Source organism: Maylandia zebra, linkage group LG13 (genome assembly GCF_041146795.1).
Source record: "Maylandia zebra isolate NMK-2024a linkage group LG13, Mzebra_GT3a, whole genome shotgun sequence".
NCBI classification, from domain to species: domain Eukaryota; kingdom Metazoa; phylum Chordata; class Actinopteri; order Cichliformes; family Cichlidae; genus Maylandia; species Maylandia zebra.
Window position 1 is genome coordinate 36628943 of NC_135179.1, and position 19779 is coordinate 36648721.

General features: G+C 40.2%; 1 protein-coding gene across 2 annotated transcripts; it reads right to left on the bottom strand.

The window, feature by feature from the left end:
- Nucleotides 1-4528: 4528 nt before the first annotated feature.
- Nucleotides 4529-16274, bottom strand: LOC143421845 (uncharacterized). 2 transcript variants are annotated; one of them, XM_076891959.1, is made up of 5 exons: nucleotides 16230-16274; nucleotides 15485-15557; nucleotides 10530-11590; nucleotides 10292-10447; nucleotides 4529-5295 (listed from the first exon to the last, which is right to left on the bottom strand). In XM_076891959.1, exons 3-5 carry the CDS (start codon nucleotides 11559-11561, stop codon nucleotides 4978-4980), a joined length of 1506 nt encoding a protein of 501 aa, XP_076748074.1. In that variant the 5' UTR covers nucleotides 11562-11590; nucleotides 15485-15557; nucleotides 16230-16274; the 3' UTR covers nucleotides 4529-4977. The 2 variants fall into 2 exon arrangements, with proteins under 2 accessions (XP_076748074.1, XP_076748075.1); XM_076891960.1 differs by lacking the exons at nucleotides 15485-15557; nucleotides 16230-16274 and adding an exon at nucleotides 11840-11960.
- Between the last annotated feature and the right edge of the window lie 3505 nt (nucleotides 16275-19779).

The following is a 19779-nucleotide window of genomic DNA, read 5'->3' on the forward strand; positions in this document are numbered from 1 at the left end:
AGTTATATAATAACTCAGCTTATAAATATATATGTAGGCATTTTTTTGAAGTAAATTATCGGGTTTGTTGGCAAACAGCACCAGGAAGACAGCAGTTACATTTTCTTCTGAACTGACAGTTAGCAAGTACAGAACAAACAGAAATGCAACGAAAATATTTCTGCAGCTTTTATTAATTTCACTTATTAACCAGAACTGCACAAAACAAACAAAAACTCTCAATTAACAGAAGAGAGAGAAATCTAGTGAGACACACTGACTAGGACACGGCCTCAGAGGACCAAACTAGCAGTCAGCCACTTGTATGGCTGTGCAGATAAATAATTAGTTGCTTTTTTATTCCTGGGACTTCTGATCCTCTCCAAATACACAGGGAAGTACCTGATGCAGATAGTTTTGGGTACTACCATCACCAAGCATTTAAAAAATCTATTAGAGGATAATAAAGTGTTTTCACCAGCTTGGCCCAGAAGAAAAACATATTTTAGCGTATAAAATAGCAGTCTCTTCCAAACAAGTCCTTTAGCATGCTGATGTTAAAAAATATCATGTAGAGTGAGACGGGCATAGAGAACAGCACTGACTGGGAGAGGCTTTGAACAGATGACATACTCAGATCACTTCAACATATAAGACTTTAACAATGCACAAGCATCTATCAAAAACCTATTTAATCTATCATCTGTGATATTATTATATACAATTATAATGTATTGTTCATCTCCCTTAAATAAACAGGCAGCCTTAAGGTATAAAATATTAATTTGTCTACTGTTTCAGTGGCTGATAATGCCCCACAGGCCTCAATGTACGGAGCCCCGCAGGGGACATGGGAGAAAAAAAATTAAGACTGACTTTTGCGAGATCTCGCAAAACTAACTCGGGATCTCGCAAAACCCGTTTTCTCCTGTTTTGGGTTAGTTAAGGAGGTCTTTATTTTTGACTTTGTTTTGGTAAGGTCAGGGGTGCGGGATTTGTGTAGATTTGTTTTGTTTATTGTTTTGGCCTTGGCTCACCCTGAAGTGTTGACACTCCCATTTTGGTTCCTTTATTTCACATTGTAAATTAATCACCTTGTATCTAACGGATTTGTTTCTTGTGGCTGCTTGGGTCTTGGGGGGGAAGCGAGTGCCTCACTCATGTTATGGCCTGGCCCTAGACGGGTCGTAACATGAATTGGGGGCTCGTCCTCTGCCTTTTTCTGTGGTTTTCGTGTTTTTTGGTCTGTTTGGCAGTTTTCTTGGTGTGGGGGTGGTAGGTGTGTGGGATGATGGAGTTTTCTTTGGATGATTTTGTTACTTCGCCTTCATGGGATAAAATAGTGAAGTGCAGGAAAGCGGATTTGCTTATTATTGCTAGTTGTTATGATATTCAAGTGTCCTATGGATGGGATCAGCCACCAACACAGGCCCTGGTGAAATGTAATTGGCCTCAGCTATGACCACCGGCCCTGGTAAACTGTAAATATCCTAGGCCAGGCACCACAGGCCCTGGTATGGTGAAGATGGCCTCACAGGAAGCACTGTCCCTGGTGTAAAGTGTATGGCCTCAGCCAACAACACTGGCCCTGGTGAAATGTGGATGATATTGGCCAGCACCACAAGCCCTGGTGTAATGTGAATGTCCTCAGCCAGTAACACAGGCCCTGGTGTATTGTGGATGGTTTCGGACATCACCACATGCCCTGGTGTAATGTGGATGGCATGAGCCATTAACGCAGGCCCTGCTGAAATGTGGATGGTATCATCCAGCAGCACAAGCCCTGGTGTGGTGAATATGGCCTCACAGGGAGCATAGGCCCTGGTGGAATGTGGATGTCCTCAGCCAAAAGCACAGGCCCTGGTGTGGTGAAGATGTCCTCACAGGAAGAACTGTCCCTGGTGTAATGTGTATGGCCTCAGCCAGCAACACATTACACCAGGGAAAATGTGAAAAATAGCTCTAACTTTTGATAGAAGACTCATACATACATATTTATGGCTTTATGTTATAGAATTCAATATCCCCATGCTGGGCAAACAGGTTTTGCAGTTGTTTGTGCTGAGATTTTCAAGTTATTCACATAATGAAAATCTATACTTTGTTTCGGGCGAATTCCCCATTTAAATGCATGTAATCGTAAGAAACACACTGTCTTGACGAAATGAAGTGCTTTTGTACAACTTCATATAAATAGCTGTAACTTTTGATAGAAGACACACATATTCATGGCTTTATCTTATAGAATTCAATTCACAGGGAGCACAGGCCCTGTTGTAATGTGGATGGCCTCAGCCAACAACAGTGGTCCTGGTGAAATGTGGATGGTATTGGCCAGCACCACAGGCCCTGGTGTAATGTGAATGTCTTCAGCCAGTAGCAAAGGCCCTTGTGCATTATGGATCGCATCAGCCAGCAACACAAACCCTGGTGAAATGTGGATGGTATCAACGAGTAGCACAGGCCCTAGTGTAATGTGAATGGCCTCATTCAGCACCACAGGCCCTGGTGTGGTGATGATGGCCTCACAGGAAGCACTGGAAGTGGTGTAATGTGGATGGCATCAGCCAGTATCACAGGCCCCTGTGTTTTGTGGATGTCATCAGCCAGAAACACAAGCCCTGGTGAAAGGTGGATGGTATCAGACAGCAACGCAGGCAGTGGTGTGGTGAAGATGGCTTCACAGGGAGCACTGGCCCTGGTGAAATGTTGATGGCATCAGCCAGTAGCACAGGCCTTTGTATATTGTGGATGGGATCAGCCACCAACACAGGCCCTGGTCAAATTTAAATATCCTCAGCCAGTAGCACAGGCCCTGTTGTAATGTGGATGGCATCAACGAGCAGCAGAGGCCCTGGTGGGGTGAATATGGCCTCACAGGAAGCACTGTCCCTGGTGTAATGTGGATGGCCTCAGCCAACAACAGTGGCCCTCGTGAAATATGGATGGTATTGGTCAGCACCACACACCCTGCTGTAATGTGAATAGCCTTAGCCAACACAACTGGCCCTGGTGAAATGTGGATGGCATCAACAAGCAGCAGAGGCCCTGGTTGGGTGAAGATGGCCTCAAGGGAGGCACTGTCCCTGGTGTAATGTGGATGGTAGAAACCGGCATTACAGGCCGTGATGTTTTGTGGATGGCCTCAGCCAAAAGCACACTCACTGGTGTGGTGAAGATGGCCTCACAGGAAGCACTGTCCCTGGTGAAATGTGGATGGTATTGGCCAGCACCACACACCCTGGTGTATTGTGAATAGCCTTAGCCAACACAACTGGCCCTGGTGAAATGTGGATGGCATCAGCAAGTAGCACAGGCCCTGGTGTTGTGATGGTGGAATCACAGGAAGCACTGGCAGTGGTGTAATGTGGATGGCCTCAGCCAGCAACACTGGCACTGGTGAAATGTGGATGGTATTGGCCAGCACCACAGGCCCTGGTGTAATGTGAATGTCCTCAGCCAGTAGCACAGGCCCTTTTGTATTGTGGAACGCATCAACCAGCAACACAAGCCCTGGTGTAATGTGGATTGCCTCATCCAACAACAGTGGCCCTGCTGAAATCTGGAGGGTACACTCAAAAAAATAAAACATTAGATTTACTTAAAGTTATGTCAAGTGGTTCCACACAACTGCTTTAAGTAACTTTTAAGAAATGTTGTTACTTAGTTTGAACTCAATACTGTTAAGTTAGATTTACGTAAGTGTATTGGCTAAATGTAACTTAATTGCAATGCTCAGCTGATACTTATCTTTGTTGCTTTAAGCCTACATAACTTGTTTAGGCAATATCTTTGTAATACTGTTACTTAGCTGGTACATAACTTTTCTGCTTTAGAAGGACATAACCTGGTTAGGTAGTATCTTTGTAAAACTGTTATGTAGCTGCTACATAACTTTGTTGCTTTTGAATTATATAAAATTGTTAAGTAATTTCTATTCATTACAATTACAAATAAATCATTTACACTGGTTACTTCCATACAAAATAGCAAAGTTTCTTAAAAGTTACTTAAAGCAGTTATGTGGAACCACTTGACATAACATTTTTAAGTAAATCTTAGGGAGATATTTTAGGAAGAAATGAAGACAGCACCCAAATTATCAAACACAATCCTGCCTTTAATAAGCACATTCAGTGCATATAAAATACTTTTTTCCAAGCACAACAGCTTAACACAAAGTGCAATCAATGCAACTTGTTACAAATTCCAAGTGAATATTTTGTGCAGAAAATGTAGATCAGTATAAAGTGCTAACCAACTTGTCGTCAAACTAAAATGATTTAAAAAATGATCCAACAAAGTCCTGTCTTTACTAAGCACATTCAGTGCATATTAAATACTTGTTGACAGACCGAAAAGACTGTAGAGCCGTAGCTTAACACAAAGTGCAATCAATGCAGACAACTTGTTACAACTTTAACTAAATACTTTGTGCATAAAACAATATTTTACTTCAAAGATCAGTGAAGTGCTAACCAACTTGTCTTTCAACTGGTCCAGAAAGCATCCAAATTATCAAAAAAAATCCTACATATTACAAGACGTTTCAGGAATTATTTTCAAACACTGATAAGCATGAAAGAGCAAACTAAACTCATTTAAAACAGTGAAAATTGGCTGTTTTGTTCAAAAACTGTACTGTAAAACAGTGCTACTCAGTTTTTCAAGTTATGGTTACATCCCAAGTTGCAGACAGCTGCCAAATGTCACATTCTTTGAAATATCAAATCACAGCGGCCTAACCGCTAAAACTTTTAAAAATGTCTGTCATTTTCTGTATGTTGTCAAGTAGCAGTAGAAGAAGTGCAACACCAATTTTTTAAGTAACAGTATTTTGCTAAATTGCAAATGAACATTATTGTTCTCTAAAACTGGTGAATGTTCCCAAGAAACAGTACTGACAATGAAAAAAAGTGTTTATGAACAACTTAACTATACCTGAACGTAAAGCATTCAAACTAAGTTAAGCAATAAGGGCCTCCCGCTTCCTCCTCTTTATTCAAGGAGTTTGTTTCTGAGCACTTGAACTTTGTTTGATAGCTTCTTAGCATCAAGTCCCATCAGTACTTTCTGAAAAAACTCAAAAGTGTACCTGAGGTTGGATGGGTAGCTCATGTTTAAAGTGTAGATCAGGCCGAACAACAACACAACAGCAGTGGCAACATCAGGAAGATCTCTGAGCACAGCGACACCCTCAATTATGATACCAATGTCTTCTGCCGGGTCAAGGTCACGCTCTCCTTCTGGTTTGATGACGTAGATGCCAATGAGTGTCTTCTCCATTTCACTTTCGGCCTCATGGAAGTCCACATCCTAAAAAAATAAATAAATAAACATAATAATACAAGTTGCAGGGTTTCTTATCAATTAAAGGGATATTCCACCCAAAGTGGAAATTTGTCTATTACCATATTGCCAAGAGTTAGATAAGTGAGAAAAAAGCATTTTGTAACCAGCACAGTACATTTCTGATCTTATACCCATTGTTCCTGGTGAGCTCAATAATCATGTCGACTGCAAATGAAAAGTAAAAGTTTTGCAAGGACAAATGAAAAAACAGTTGTAGTACTAAGCCAGGGTTTCCCAAAACCCTGGTCCTCAGGGCCCACTGTTCTGCATGTTTTCCATGTCTCTGCTTGAGTTTGGGTCACTGAACTCGTGTGTTGCACAGTGTGTCACGTCTCTAGAGTCCTAAGAGTGTGTCATGGGCAGCCGTGTGCGACGGCCGAAAAAACGCATGGTGTGATCCCGGCACAAAACAACCAACAGCAGAGGACATCCAGGACCACAATCTGAATATTACAGACAACACCAACAAGTACCAGATTCAAAACTGTTTGTAAGGTAAAGCATGTTGGTGCAATAGCTTTACTTTTGAGCTGATTTTATAAGACAGACCATCGCATCATTACAGAGTGATAAATCCGAATCTGTGAGCCGCGTAAATGCGGCAAGGCGCAAAAGTGAAAAGTGATAAAACTCAGCTCAGAGACCTCCCTTTATCCCGTCTTGGTTTGAAAGGTGCCTGATGGCAGTTTATTCTAGCTTCAGCTTTTCTACTGTAAATGCCAAAATTCTCCCCACACTCTAAAAAAAGATCTGCTGGCTTAACGTAAAAAAATTAAGGTAACAATTTGCATGGATCTTTTTAAGTTACTTCAGCTTAGCCACTATAGCGTAAATGCCACAAGAGTTCTCTAGTTAGGCAAACTCTATTCCTTACGTACAAACAACATGATTTGCTTTGTCCTCTACAAGCTTAATTAAGTTGAACCAACTTAATTTTAATTGTTTAAAAAATTACTCCATTTAGTTATTAAAACTTATTTTTTTACTTTTATTCTACTCAGAAATATCCATGCAAATTGTTACCTTAATTTTTTTGAGTACTAGTAACTTACAATAACTTATAACTTACAATTATACAATAAATTACACATTGAAATTCCAGTTTTATGATCAAACTGTTTATTAGAACACCAGTCCACCATTCCAGACTCATTGACATTTCAATAGCAGACAAAATTGTTGCCTCCATAAAATAAATGACATAAAACACCCCTGTAAATCTGTCTCAAAAAGACTGAACATTTTGACAGTCATGCTCTGATTCAAGTTTGTTTGTGTTAAAGTGATAGTTTAGGTTTTTTTTAAGTATGAAGTACATTGTGAGTGTATTACACACAGTAGACAGCAGTCAGCACATTCCTGCCACCAACACGCACGATAGGCTCAGTTTGTTTGTGTGACTTTGGTAAATCTGAACTAACCCGAACTAACACCAAAGTCACCAAATAACACAATTACACTTACTGATCAAGGCAGCAGGAGACCAGCAACTCCTGTGTGTTGTCAGGTAAAATTGCTGTTTTTGTCCATGGACGCTGGTGGGCCAGAGCGATTGAAACAACAAGCAGTAGAACTTCTCTTTCCTCACAGAAAAGGCTGTCTGATAGCAAAATAAAGCAGTAAACATATTCTTGATATAATGTACATTTAAACTGACATCAGTTTTATTAGGATGGAGGCTCATCTTGCGTGCCGGTGGCCCCGTCTGCTTCTCCGTAGGTGGAGCTTACTGACTGCCATCTACTGTGTGTAATACACTCACAATACATATGTACCTCATATACAGCCTCACTTCAAAAGACCCGAGCTATCCTTTTAAAGTGCATTATTTTTAACTAGGTGTACTTAATGCTCAACGCTCAACTTTACACCTACTGCCTACTGTAAAGTATGTAACACAACACATTGCAAACAACAGTGGAACATTTCCCGTTTAATTTGAGGATAGCCTCACTCTTCACATTTTTTAGTACAACAGTTTACTTTTTAGTGACATTACCTTAGGACTGGCTTTCAGATCATCCAGCTCGAGGAATATCTTTTGAAACACTTCAAAAGTGTTTTTCAAAAGTGTTTTTCAGTTCTTTTGGGTAGCTGAGGTTGAGTGCATATATCAGCCCCATTAGCAAGGCACAGGCTCTGGGTACATCCAGGTCTGCTAGGACTTCTGTTCCTTCAAGTATGATCCTTGCACTAACTGGATCAGACGTTGTGGCACCTCTGGTTACAATCTTCATCACTTCATTGGTAATATCCCCGCCACCATCCTGGTAGATCAGAATCAATATAAATGTTTTAAGTAATCATACTTATACATGAGAGTAACACAAAATAGGGCTGCAACTAACAATTTTCTCGATTATCTGATTATGTCTGTGAAGGTTCTCTTTGCAAGCTCCTTTGACGATTATCTGATTAGTTGTTTGGTCCAGAAAATGTCAGAAAATGGTGAAAAATGTCAATGTTTCTCAGAGCCCAATATGATGACCTCAAATGTCAAACATATTCAGTTTGCTGTCATAGAGGAGTAAAGAAACCAGAAACGATTCACATTTATGAAGCTGAAACCAGAGAATTTGGACTTCTTTTTCTAAAATAATTACTTAAACCGATCAATCAATTATCAAAATAGTTGCCGATTAATTTAGAAATCAATTAATAATAGATTAGATCGTAGCTCTAATACAAAGTATAGTCATGTCTGATTTACCTGCTCTTTGAAGAGATCCTCCTCCTTTTCCCTGAGATACACCACTAAGCCACGGATAGCGACCTCTCGCCTTCTCTCCACAGAATCGTCCTGTGAATAAGAAAAAGAATGTCGAACTGCTCTTCGAGGAGGATGGGTTTTTGATAATTACATCCAAAAAAAAAAAGAAAAAAGGATTGACTTTATATGGCCTGAACTGTACCAATTATAGATTTCCAGTGATAATCAAAATAATGAATTGATCATTTCAAAGAGCCATTTCTCTGAAATGATCAATTCATGAACTTGAAAAATCCAGGTAACAAATAGAAAAACTGCAAAATCTTGCAAATTACTCTGCCAATCATGATCCACATCACCTATAATTTGTTTTATTATTAAGTATTTATAGTTTTAATTGATATTTGTGCCTCAAGCTCTAAACAATAATTTGACATAGTTGAGTTGTAAACAGCTACCTTTTAAGACTCAATATCACCTATTGGAAAAAAAAGTGGATTATCCTATTTGAAATAAACTACATTTCATTCATTCATACCTCTAACAGCATGTTCTGGATGCGCCGAATGCGCATTTTTGCAGCCCCTCCTCTTGAGGACAGCAAGGACATTATTTTCTGAGAGTACTGGTCCAGCTTTGCCATGAATGTTGTCTCCAGGTTAACAGTGGTGATCCTTCTGAATTCTTGGTTTATCTGTATAAAAAAAAGGCACAAATAGGCACAACATGTTAATGTATACAATTTACTTTAAAAGAATACATACTGCAAATTATCTTATGGAAAAATATTTACCTGAACTGCATCAAAAAGAGCAGGCCATCTTTCTTTCAGGTCATTGATTTTTTGGTGCTTGATTGACAACTTCCTGCCTGCGAATGGAGAATGTTATGTTATGTTTCCAAATCAAAGATATTTTTTCTTAAGTGATACAACTGCGCTTATGTATCTGCAGTTAACACCCAAAAGAGCAAAATTATATTTTATGTGCTAATGCACACTCAATGTAATGTCATTAAAACAACTAGTTTATGAATGTTACTTAAGATCTTTCCTGTGGCGTTTCTACAACATGGCGTTCGCTTCCTCGCCCGCGTTTTTTGACTGAACTTTGACACAGGCTGTTCTTCAGCTAGGGCTCAATTAACAAACTTCAATCTCACATAAAAATAACTCTAGGACTTAAACATCAAAATGCATCGATGTTAAACCGAATGTATACTCAGTAACCTACATTTGTTTAGTCATGAATGTAAAATGGCCCAGCCTTTTGCTGGTCAAACCTTCATCAACGCTGCAACGATTTCAAAGTAGAAAGAAGAAAAACATGTATTACCCTGTCTTTGCAGAGTTAAAACTACTGCTACAGAAGCTCAGTGTCAATTAACACCATTTGGCTGCCACCGTAAAACAAAACTTAACAAAGACTAATGTTACGGTCGAATTACTTCACAAGTTAGCCAGAAGTGTAACGTTACTAGCTTATCACCACCACTCGCCGAGGAAGAGTTTAGTGTTGTGTAAAAAGGATTTCTTGCAGTGCGTGTTGATAGAGTTAAAGTTAGAGTTATTAGCTGCTGTGAATAAAACAAGGCAAAAAATTGTACTCACCACAAAGCTTTAACGTTTGATAATGTTCCGTACAAAATGCCGCTTCTCTGCTTTCTCTCTTTGCCTCCGTTTCTTTCGATCAGTGGTCTGAGAGCACAACATGTCCGGGCAAGTCAGCCTTGTACTCAGCTTTTAAAGGACGCTTACGAGATTTTTAAGTTGTATTAACTGAATACACTTTCATGTTAAGTTAACACAGAAATGTCTGTTCAAAATCGATATATTACTGAGCTAAGACTGTTTTCTTTATTTTCATTTCGACCAACTCATTAAATTAAGTTATCAACTGATTACAATGTATACATGCAACAAACTTAATTTTTTATGCAGAAAAAGCTATTAATTTTAAGCTTTACTTACTAACCCCATGAATCATTTTTTAGAGTGCAGGGAGCCGCGGCAAATCCCGTTTTGGAAACGCTACGGTCCTGTAAAAAACAGCTTTTAATTCTGGCAATTTTTTTTATGAAGTATCCAAATCAACTTAAAACTTTATTACTGTGACAACACTATCATGAAAAGGACAAAGAATAAACAATCCCATAATACCAACATTAAACTTTACCTTACAATAGAAGGAGACAACAAAATCATATGTATTAAAAGAGGGAATGAAGCATTCAAAAAAATTAATTCCAAACCTCATCAATTGCAGCCATGATTTCTGTGATCTTGCGTCCAGATGTTCCTCCCTTGTTTCTGAAGACTTTGGTCAGTTTGGTTGTGTTGTTGTCCAGCTGTGCCATAAATGTGGATGTTAGCGGGACCGTAGTGATGCGCTGGAATTCAGCATTTATCTGTAAAATAAACAAATGTTTAGCGTGATGGGTTTAAAATATTGCATGTGGAGTGCATTTGCAGATCAACTGATTCAGTTACCTCACGTGGAGAAAAAAGAGCTGGCCATCGGCTTTTAAAGTCAGCTACGAAGGGCATGTCCTGAAGAATTTCTTGTCTCCGGTGAGGAAAGGTTTGGGCCATTTTTGCTTTGATGGTTTCATCGTTGTTCTTCTTCTTGAACTCTGAAAGCAGCACCAACCTTTCTTCTTCCTGACTCTCTCGGGTTTCTCCAGCTGGATAATCAGGGCAGAAATTCACCTCCGCTCTCCTGGGTTTCTTGACTTGGTTGGGATGCACATTACTGTTCCCTCTTCTTTTGAGAGAATTGATGACCAACTCACTACACCCTAAGTTCTTCAGTTTTCCACGATAGTTTGACATTTTATACTTCAAACTGATCTTCCATGCAGAAAATCCAGTTTCTGAACCCTTCTCTTTCAAGCATGGATGCTTTACAACCAAAGCTTGGCAAACATCACTAAGATTGCTGTCTGAAGGGTAAGCTTTGTACTTCATAATTTCTGAAGACAAGCTCTCTAAAATGTCAGACTTGAGCTTTGGTTTTAGGGTTAAAAGTGTTCCATTGGCTTGGAATTCCTGGTTGCCTTTTGTCAATTGCAGCTCTACATCGAAGCTAAACTCAGGTATGCGAAAGTCCAGTGGCCAGGCTTCTGATCGCAGCGTGGAGTTTGCTGAGCTCGAGGAGCTTGATGACCTGGATTCTGGCGATGACAGTATATCTGTGTCATAATCAGGGTTGTGGCCAGAGCAGGGGCTACCCAAGTTAAATGAGGACACACTGCTTTCATTACTACCAGTGGATGTTTCTGGTACACCTGTTTTAATCACTTTTATTTTGTCCATGTCTTTTAGATCAAATGTGGATGTCATGTTAAGGAACTGATTAAAATCTGTGTCCATGTACTGCAATCTGAACTGTTCAGAAACTCCGCACTGATTTTCAATCTCCGCTTTGAGCTCGTTAACATTCTTTGGTATCCCCAAAGGAAGGGTTAACTTGAGTGCGTTGTTCTCCCCCAGGATTATCAGAAGCTTTGTTGGGGCTGTCATTTCTGATGTCCCAATCTCCAACTGTTACTCTAAAAAATAAGTGCAAGAACATGAGCAGGTGGTTCCCAAACTTCAGTACATGTTACAATGGTGAAGCAGGTATTTTTTTAGTGGTATTCAGAATTTCGCAGCACAATTTTTTTTCTAGTATTTTTACAAGGCTTGAAACATATCCGAGTAGATTTAAGTTCTGGTCCAACTATTTTTAAGAACCAAACTTTGAGAAGAACTGCTATACAGCACAAAAATTAAATCGGCAACATGGACATTAAAATTACCTGAACAGTGTATGTATCTCTTTAATGTAACCATGCGAGAAGCTCCGACTTGGTAGTCACAAAGTGGATAACAATCCACCAGATCCTCATGTGCAACAAGAGAAATTTCCTTTGGAGATGGGTCAATTTTGAAGGATCCATAGTGCTCAGTGTACCACGAGCTCAGTTTTTTTTACTATAAACACCAACGAATCTGCCAAAATACACATCTGCAGGATTTCAGCAAACTCTGGCAGACCCCCCAGTGATCCATGTGCTATTAACATGCCCTTCCTGTAGTAGATGCCCGCAACAGACACACTCTGGGCAAGGCTAACTACAGCTGTGTCAGGGTACTTTTCAGCAAGACAATGTGCAATTTCACGTTTGAGAAGTTCTACTGGGACTGCTGAGACTCGTGAAACCTCAAAAGTGGCTTTGCTACAGCCTGATGAATGCATGTAATGGCCAATCATGAGCTGGTGTTTGGTTGACAAAGACAGGGTTATGTTTTTGAAGCAGTTTGTGTGTCTAGCAACTTTTTTAAAAAATGTGTGCTTTGCCTCGAATCTGATTGTCCATAATAAGGCAAGTGGACCAAAATGGCGAATTATTGAGGGATAATGAGCCAGAAAGTGATGTTTTGGCAATGGTCTTCTATCTGGGCATACTTCTTTGTACCTTTGATGGTGGTCTAAAATCTTACTCTCCAGGTATGCAACTGAGTCACTGTTATGAACAGGACACACAACAAGCTCAACAATATTCTTCAAATCTAGTAGAAGTTCCCAAGCTGGTTCGTTTTCAGGTATGTGTTGTCCAATAATAAGTGGCAGAAGTCTTAGTAAACACCAATTTTCATGTGCATTGCCACCAACAGTTTTTTTACTAAGAAAATTGTGAGGCAATTTCTGAGGGCGATTAGTCTGATCCCCTCCTTTGTAGGGAAATGACTGAACAAGTCTATTTAGATTTTCAAAAGTGATGTACTTCTTGCCTATTAGTATTCGAAGGCACTCAGCTATCTCAAAAGGCACAATACCTTCAAAAAGGTCATGTGCAAGATCAGGGGGGAATCCTGCAGTGACCTTGAAGAAAGACAGACTGTCTGCCAAGACACACGAGCTTTTCACACCACAACAAGCTACCCCTGTCTCACGTGCAGTTGCTATGTGTACACGATGGAGCTCCTCAGTTCTCAGAGAAAAGTCACTATTTGTAGCTTTTGATTCAATCTCTGAGCGTGTAGCAGTACAAAACCTGCAAAAGTAATCTCCAGAAAAACTTTCCACAAAACCGGCCAATCCATGAGCTCCGAGGCTGTCTACCACTACATATTGGACAGTGCCTTTAAAGTTGACCCCTAAAATTGTCAATGAACACTCCCTGCTGCTCTAAAATGACAAGGTCTTGCAAAAGTGGCTCAAATATTTTTGGATAGCCAAAGGTCCTAAGGTCCTCACTTTTGCACAAGAGAGCCAAATAAATAGAAGAGAGGGATGAATGACTACCTGGTGGCAAGTTACCTAAAATCCAGTAAACTGAGCAAAGTTTATGCTTTTTCCGTGATGTCCCCAATGGATTGCAAATTTCGAAATCATCAACATAAAGACAAATAGAGATTCTTAGTTCACCGCCTGAGAAAAACTCATTATTTTGAAAATGTAGACCATCTTTATATGATGTATACTTTTCCTTATTTACAAAAGGATTCTGATTGTGGCTAGTAGAGCTGGGCGATATATCGAGTTTTTAAAAAATATCGATATATTTTTATACGAGATATAAGATGTGACAATATCCTTTATATCGATATAGTCTATGTTACGTTATAATTATACTTGTGGAGCCGCAGGTTTGCCTCTCTTTCGTCCACTTTCGTCTTTACGCAATGTTACTCGGCCTCGCCTCTCCTTCACTGAACACAACTCCTCCTCGTCCCCCATCGCTTCACCTGCAGGAAGCGACAAGATGGACACGGCAAATCTCCGTTAACGAGTTACTGCGCATCGCCCCGTGCGTGGGGCTGGACGGCGTCAACGTGTTAGCTAGCTAACCACGCTAACGCCATGCAGCCCAGAGGGGCTGCACGGACTAAAATCCTTTCATTTTCTCAAAAGTTGACAGCGCTCCTTATGTATGAATTCTGGTTGTGCTTGATGGCCGCGAACCGATTTTATGTGGAACACGGCGCTCAGCAATCTGTCAAAAAATGTTTTAGTACGACTTTAGTAAGCTACGGAGCTGCACCGCTTGATGGATTGTCGGAGCATTACGGCTGAGCCTCGCGGAGTGATACGTACTGTGCTTCAACGTAATATTACCCTACTGTGTATAAGGACTATAAATGGCACCTGTTGAGAGACGTGGTTGCGAAGCGGATTTCAAACTCCAGGCTGTCAGTCACGCAGTACAAGTTGGGAACAGAGCAGCTGTGAAATCTGTCTTTGTTATTATGCTCAGAGTCTTTTAGTTTACATTTTGACTGCACAATTGTGAGCTTTTTGTTATGCACAAAAACAACATTGTTTTCTTTTATTTATGGAGCATTATTATTTAATAAATGCTCATAATTTATTTTTGAGTAAATTTTATGTACATCTGCTCTATGTTAATAAAAGTGCCTGTGTGACATCTGGGACACAGCTTTGACTAAGAACTCTCTTTTTGTTCTTACTTTATGGCTTTAAAAAAATATATCGAGATATATATCTTATATCGCCATCCAGCTAAAAAATATCGAGATATGAATTTTGGGTCATATCGCCCAGCCCTAGTGGCTAGTGACAAATTTGTTCAGTATGTTTTCTTGTTTAAATATCTGCTGTAATGATTTTAGAATAGGAATATACTGAAAGGTCCTCTTGCTTTGGGAGTCGAGAATGTATTCAATTGGATCAATTACTTCAAAATGTTTTCTGTAATACTGTCTGCGTTTGAAGGCAGTGGCAAGTGTGCCGTCCTTTTCTATGGCTTTTAACAAAGGGTTAAAAGAAACTGCCTTTGTCAGTTCTTCAATAACAGGCTGGTCTAGACAAAGGTTATGATTCTTGAGTATGTCTACAATTACTTGATTTGTCAAAGGCACTGATGCACAGCTTATCAGGTAGTGCAATTCTGAAAGCAACTCGTCAATTGCTATGCTGGGAACATGAAAATAGTTTTCCAACTTAAGTAAAAGAGATGCAAAATTAAGTTCTATTACATTTGCCAAATCTTCAGTCTCACTTGTAGTTGTATCGTGATCAATATTTGCACTTATGTCCTCTTCTACAATAGTGTCTGTACTGTCATCAGGTGATGTTTGGCCTACAATAGTGTTAGCAATACCGATTTTAAAGTCTTTTAAGGTATAAGGATTGTGTTTCCTATTTCGAGGAGACTTGAATGTACCATAGATATTTGTTTTGAAAGAACAACCCTCAAACATGCAATGCACAGTCTCGTTACATTTTAGATGGTTGTTAATGTGAGAAAAATACTCCTGCTCTGAAGCTATGTTGCAGCAGGAACACAAATGGCAGTTAAATGTTGCCAAACTCACAGACTTGTCTAGAGTTCTTTGGGTATGTGATCTGCTTAAGTGGCTATGTAGAGCATTCCATGTTTTGAAAACACAGACAATCAGAATAGGCACATGGATACTGCTGTCTACTATGAACTAACCTGTAGTGTTTTAATAACAGAGCTCGTGATGACACCACTTTTTTGCACAATTTGCACTGCCACATCAACGTATCTGGGGGAGAAGCACAAAAGACATTTTTATTACACTGTCCCTGAAAAAACTAAATAATTTGCACATTGTTAATGTTTCATATTAATCAGTTTTATTTTTAATATTGTATGCTACAACAATGAATTTATTGATCTACATCATCACCACTGCATATTGTGTAAATGTGTGTGTAATCTGACATTAAAAGTCGAGTGAGAAATCCCATGGACATTGTACAACATTAATGCAGTTCATCTTACACCAGCTTACTAAATGCTTTCTGCAAGCTACATCAAAACGTAAGCTGAAATATTAGACAGAAAATACACCCTAACCTGTCTGCTAGCAAGGAGCGCTTCTCCACTGTTGTTGGCTAAAGTGCAACGCAGTCAGGCGTCCGAGTATAAACTCGGCGCGAAAGTGCGTGCCGGACCGAATGCGCTGCCTGTACCGACGCGTACCGACGCATACCGACGCTAGCGCTACACTACATTTGGGCTGAAAACAGAGCTTTGCTATTGCAATGGAGTCCCCTCCAAAATCATTTGGAAACTCACGTGCAGCAAGTCCACGTTAGCAAACCTTTACCGGGCAAAACCCTGCCTGTACTCTTTTCTTAGTAGCACTTGCGACATTAACTGACGTGTGAACATATATATGTAGACGGGCTTTACAAGAAAAATGACTTCTTACCTGATTTTTGGACAAAAATGCGGCTGAACCAGTCCACATGGCGAAGAAAAAGCAAGCTTGAGAAAGAGGGTGGTGCGCATGCGCATTGGCCCTTACTTAGGCGGGCTCTGAACGCAGCAGTATGTGCAGAGGGACAAACCTGTGAATTTACTCAACAATGTTACGTTGACACAGTTCAATGACTTTGTGTAACAACAAAAAGTAACAACGTTTCATTAAATTTGCACAAACACTTTAAGAATTTTTGCAAAATCGAGTTTATAAAGAACAAACAACAAAATCTACTTTTGTAAAAGCAGAGATAGGCTGAGTTCATTTTTTTGAGTGTATTGGCCAGTAGCACAAGACCTTGTATATTGTGGATCGCATCAGCCAGCAACACAGGCCCTGGTGTAATGTGGATGGCATCAAGGTTCAAGGTTCAAGGTTCTTTATTTGTCACATGCATAGTTATACAAGTATAACACACAGTGAAATGTAGCCTGACACGCTCCTCGACATGTGCAAAAATGGGGGGGGTAGAGGAAGAACATTATATATATATATATAGTATATACATTGGGTGAATGTGCAGTAGTAGCAGCAAGCAGGTGAATTCTGTACATTAATATGAATACACATTGACTATTTTACAGGATAGACAATATAAATGTGATGGCCAAACCCATGGCCACACTCTAAAGTCGGTAACTTTTGTATTTTCATTCATTTGAACATAGTAATACATTTTAGTTTCCAATAACTTTATTGATTGGTTTGGATACATTTGTTCTATTTGTAAGCGCGCACATTTAGTTTACTTATGTATTCATACTACTTCATTTCTTTGCTTTCTGACTAACCTTTGTCCTTTTATTTCTTACCTGCCATCATCCCTGGGAGTTGCTGGACAAAAGATGGTAGCCAGGGTTTGAAACCATTAAATACAAAGGAAGATAATTGGACCACACCATCACTTCCTGCTGAAGGGGGGGAATGTGTGTTTTCTTTATTTTAAAAACAAAGTATTTGTATTTGAGTTTAGGGTTTAATGGGGTTTTTGAGTTTCTTCTTTAGTGTTTAGTTTATTAACAAACTAGATTGTACTGCATCGTTTGTGATTTATGATTGTGTTTGTTTGTTACCCCTCATGTGTCACAATGGTCTGATCAGCCATTATATATACCCTTGTATGTCATTTCATGTTTAGGTCAATTATGTATGTTTGGGCAGTCATTTGGTTTGTTAAGGTTGCAGTTTTTGCCTGAGTTCAGTTTTGTTTCTTTGACCTCTTTTATGAGCTCAACATTTATTAGTCTTGTAAATATAATTTTTGGGGGTTAAATAAATGGAAACTATATTTTTCTAATAATTCCTGGGCTCCTCCTGTTTTTCAACTCGGTCCATCACATGTGGTGTCAGAAGTGGGATCCTTCAGTTGAGGAGACAGGATTTTATTTTGCATTTTTCTGCCCTTTTTTCTCCCCTGACAAACTTTTTGAGCCATGCAGAATGCTGTGCGCCCAAAGAGAGGAAATAAAATGGAGGCCAGAGAGGCCTTGCAGCAGCCAGAAAGGGAGAAGGAGATGGAAGAAGGAATTTCAGTTGTGGCTGGAGACACTGAAGGAGAGGATACCAGGGAGCCAACTCTCCTTGATATTGCTGGGATTCTTCAGGCTTTCATGGGACAACAGGAAGTTCGAGATAAAAAGCAGAGAGAGGATGCTATACTGCAAGAACAGCGTTTTAAGAGTTTGCAACACCAGTTTCGGCTTTTGCAAATGGAAGTGCAGGCCAGAACCACCCCACTTCCAGAGCCCACATCAACTGATCCAGAGTCTGTTGAAACTCCAGCTGATTATCAGACACAAGCAACATCTCAGCATGAGGGTTCTGGCTCAGCCTCCATATTAACAGGTCAGTCTGTGCATATTCATCATCCTAAACTGGAGAAACTAGCTGTTGAAGATGATGTTGAACATTTTCTGACCACTTTTGAGAGAATTGCAGCTGCTTGTCGTTGGCCAGAGTCAGACTGGATTTTTCACCTCATTCCTCTTCTCACTGGTAAGGCTCGAAGTGCCTATGTTAATATGGATGTGGACGAATCACTGCAATATGATAAGGTAAAAGCTGCCATTTTGCAAAAATATGATATAAACCCAGAAACATATAGGCAAAGATTTCGCTGTCTTGACGTTTTTGATGAGAGTCCCAAGGAACTGTATGCGAGACTGAAAGAACTTTATGAGAAGTGGATTCAGCCTAAAAAAAGAACTATAAAAGAAGTTGGTGAAATTATTATCTTGGAGCAGTTTTTAAGAATGCTGTGTCCTGAGCTTCAGGTCTGGACTAAGGAGCATAATCCAAAGTCTGCTGCAGAGGCGGCCACCCTGGCTGATGTGTTTGTAGCTGCCCGAAGTAAGAGTCAGCCATGGAGCAACAGTACATGGAAGGCTGCCAGAGATTCACGTCGGTCGCAACCCCCTCAGCATCCTCAGAGGTCAGCGACGGGTGTGGGTAAGCCCTTTACAAGGGAAACGCAGCCTCTGAATACCTTGAAGCCAGGTAAAAGGCCACCAGTGTGCTACCTTTGTGGACAGGAAGGTCACACTAAGCCCATGTGTCCTAATAATCAAAGAAAATGATCTCAGATGTGTTTTGTGCCTCACCAGAATGTGGATATTAAATCTGAGAGAAAGCAGTCAAATAAAATCACCACAGTTAAGATTAATGGACAAGAAATTTATGCTTTAATAGACACTGGCAGCACACAGACTCTGGTACACAGAAAATATGTGTCAAGACTACACATGCCCCTCTGAAACCATATCAGTTTGCTGTATACATGGTGATGAAAGACCATACCCTACTGCTGATCTGTTTATTGAAGTGCAGGGGACACCCTATCTGTTAAAGGTTGGTGTAGCTGATAATCTGCCCTATCCTGTAGTTCTTGGGGAGGATCTGCCAGTCATCTATGATCTGTTGAGGGAAGTACATGAGTGCAATGTTGCTATAACAAGGGCTCAAACTAAAAATCAGGATGAGCATTATGCAACCCTCAGTGCTTTACCCTTCTTTGAGGCTGAACTAGAGACAGATCCCGGGAAGTCTCGGAAGCCACGCAGTCAAAGAAGACATGAAAAATTTCAACACACTGTTGGAAAGACATCAGTTCAGGCTGCTCCAGATATGCCTTTAGGTTTTTCAGTACCTACGAACATCAGACAAATGCAGCAGGCTGATCCAACTTTGTCTGCCATGTTGCTGAGGGCTAAGGAAAAGGACTCTGTTGAATCTGACATAAATAAAGAGCTGTACATTATGCAAGATGGCATTTTATACCACCAGCATGGCCAGGTTAAGCAGTTAGTAGTCCCTAAAGTAGCCCGTGAAACAGTGCTTACTTTGGGGCACTCCATTCCCTGGGCTGGCCACCTGGGGAAGCATAAGACCACCGCTCGCATCAAGCGATACTTTTTCTGGCCTGGTTTATGCTCAGATGTTGCTATGTTTTGCAGGAGTTGTCCTCAATGTCAGAAGACTTCAATTAGAGTCCCCACCAAAG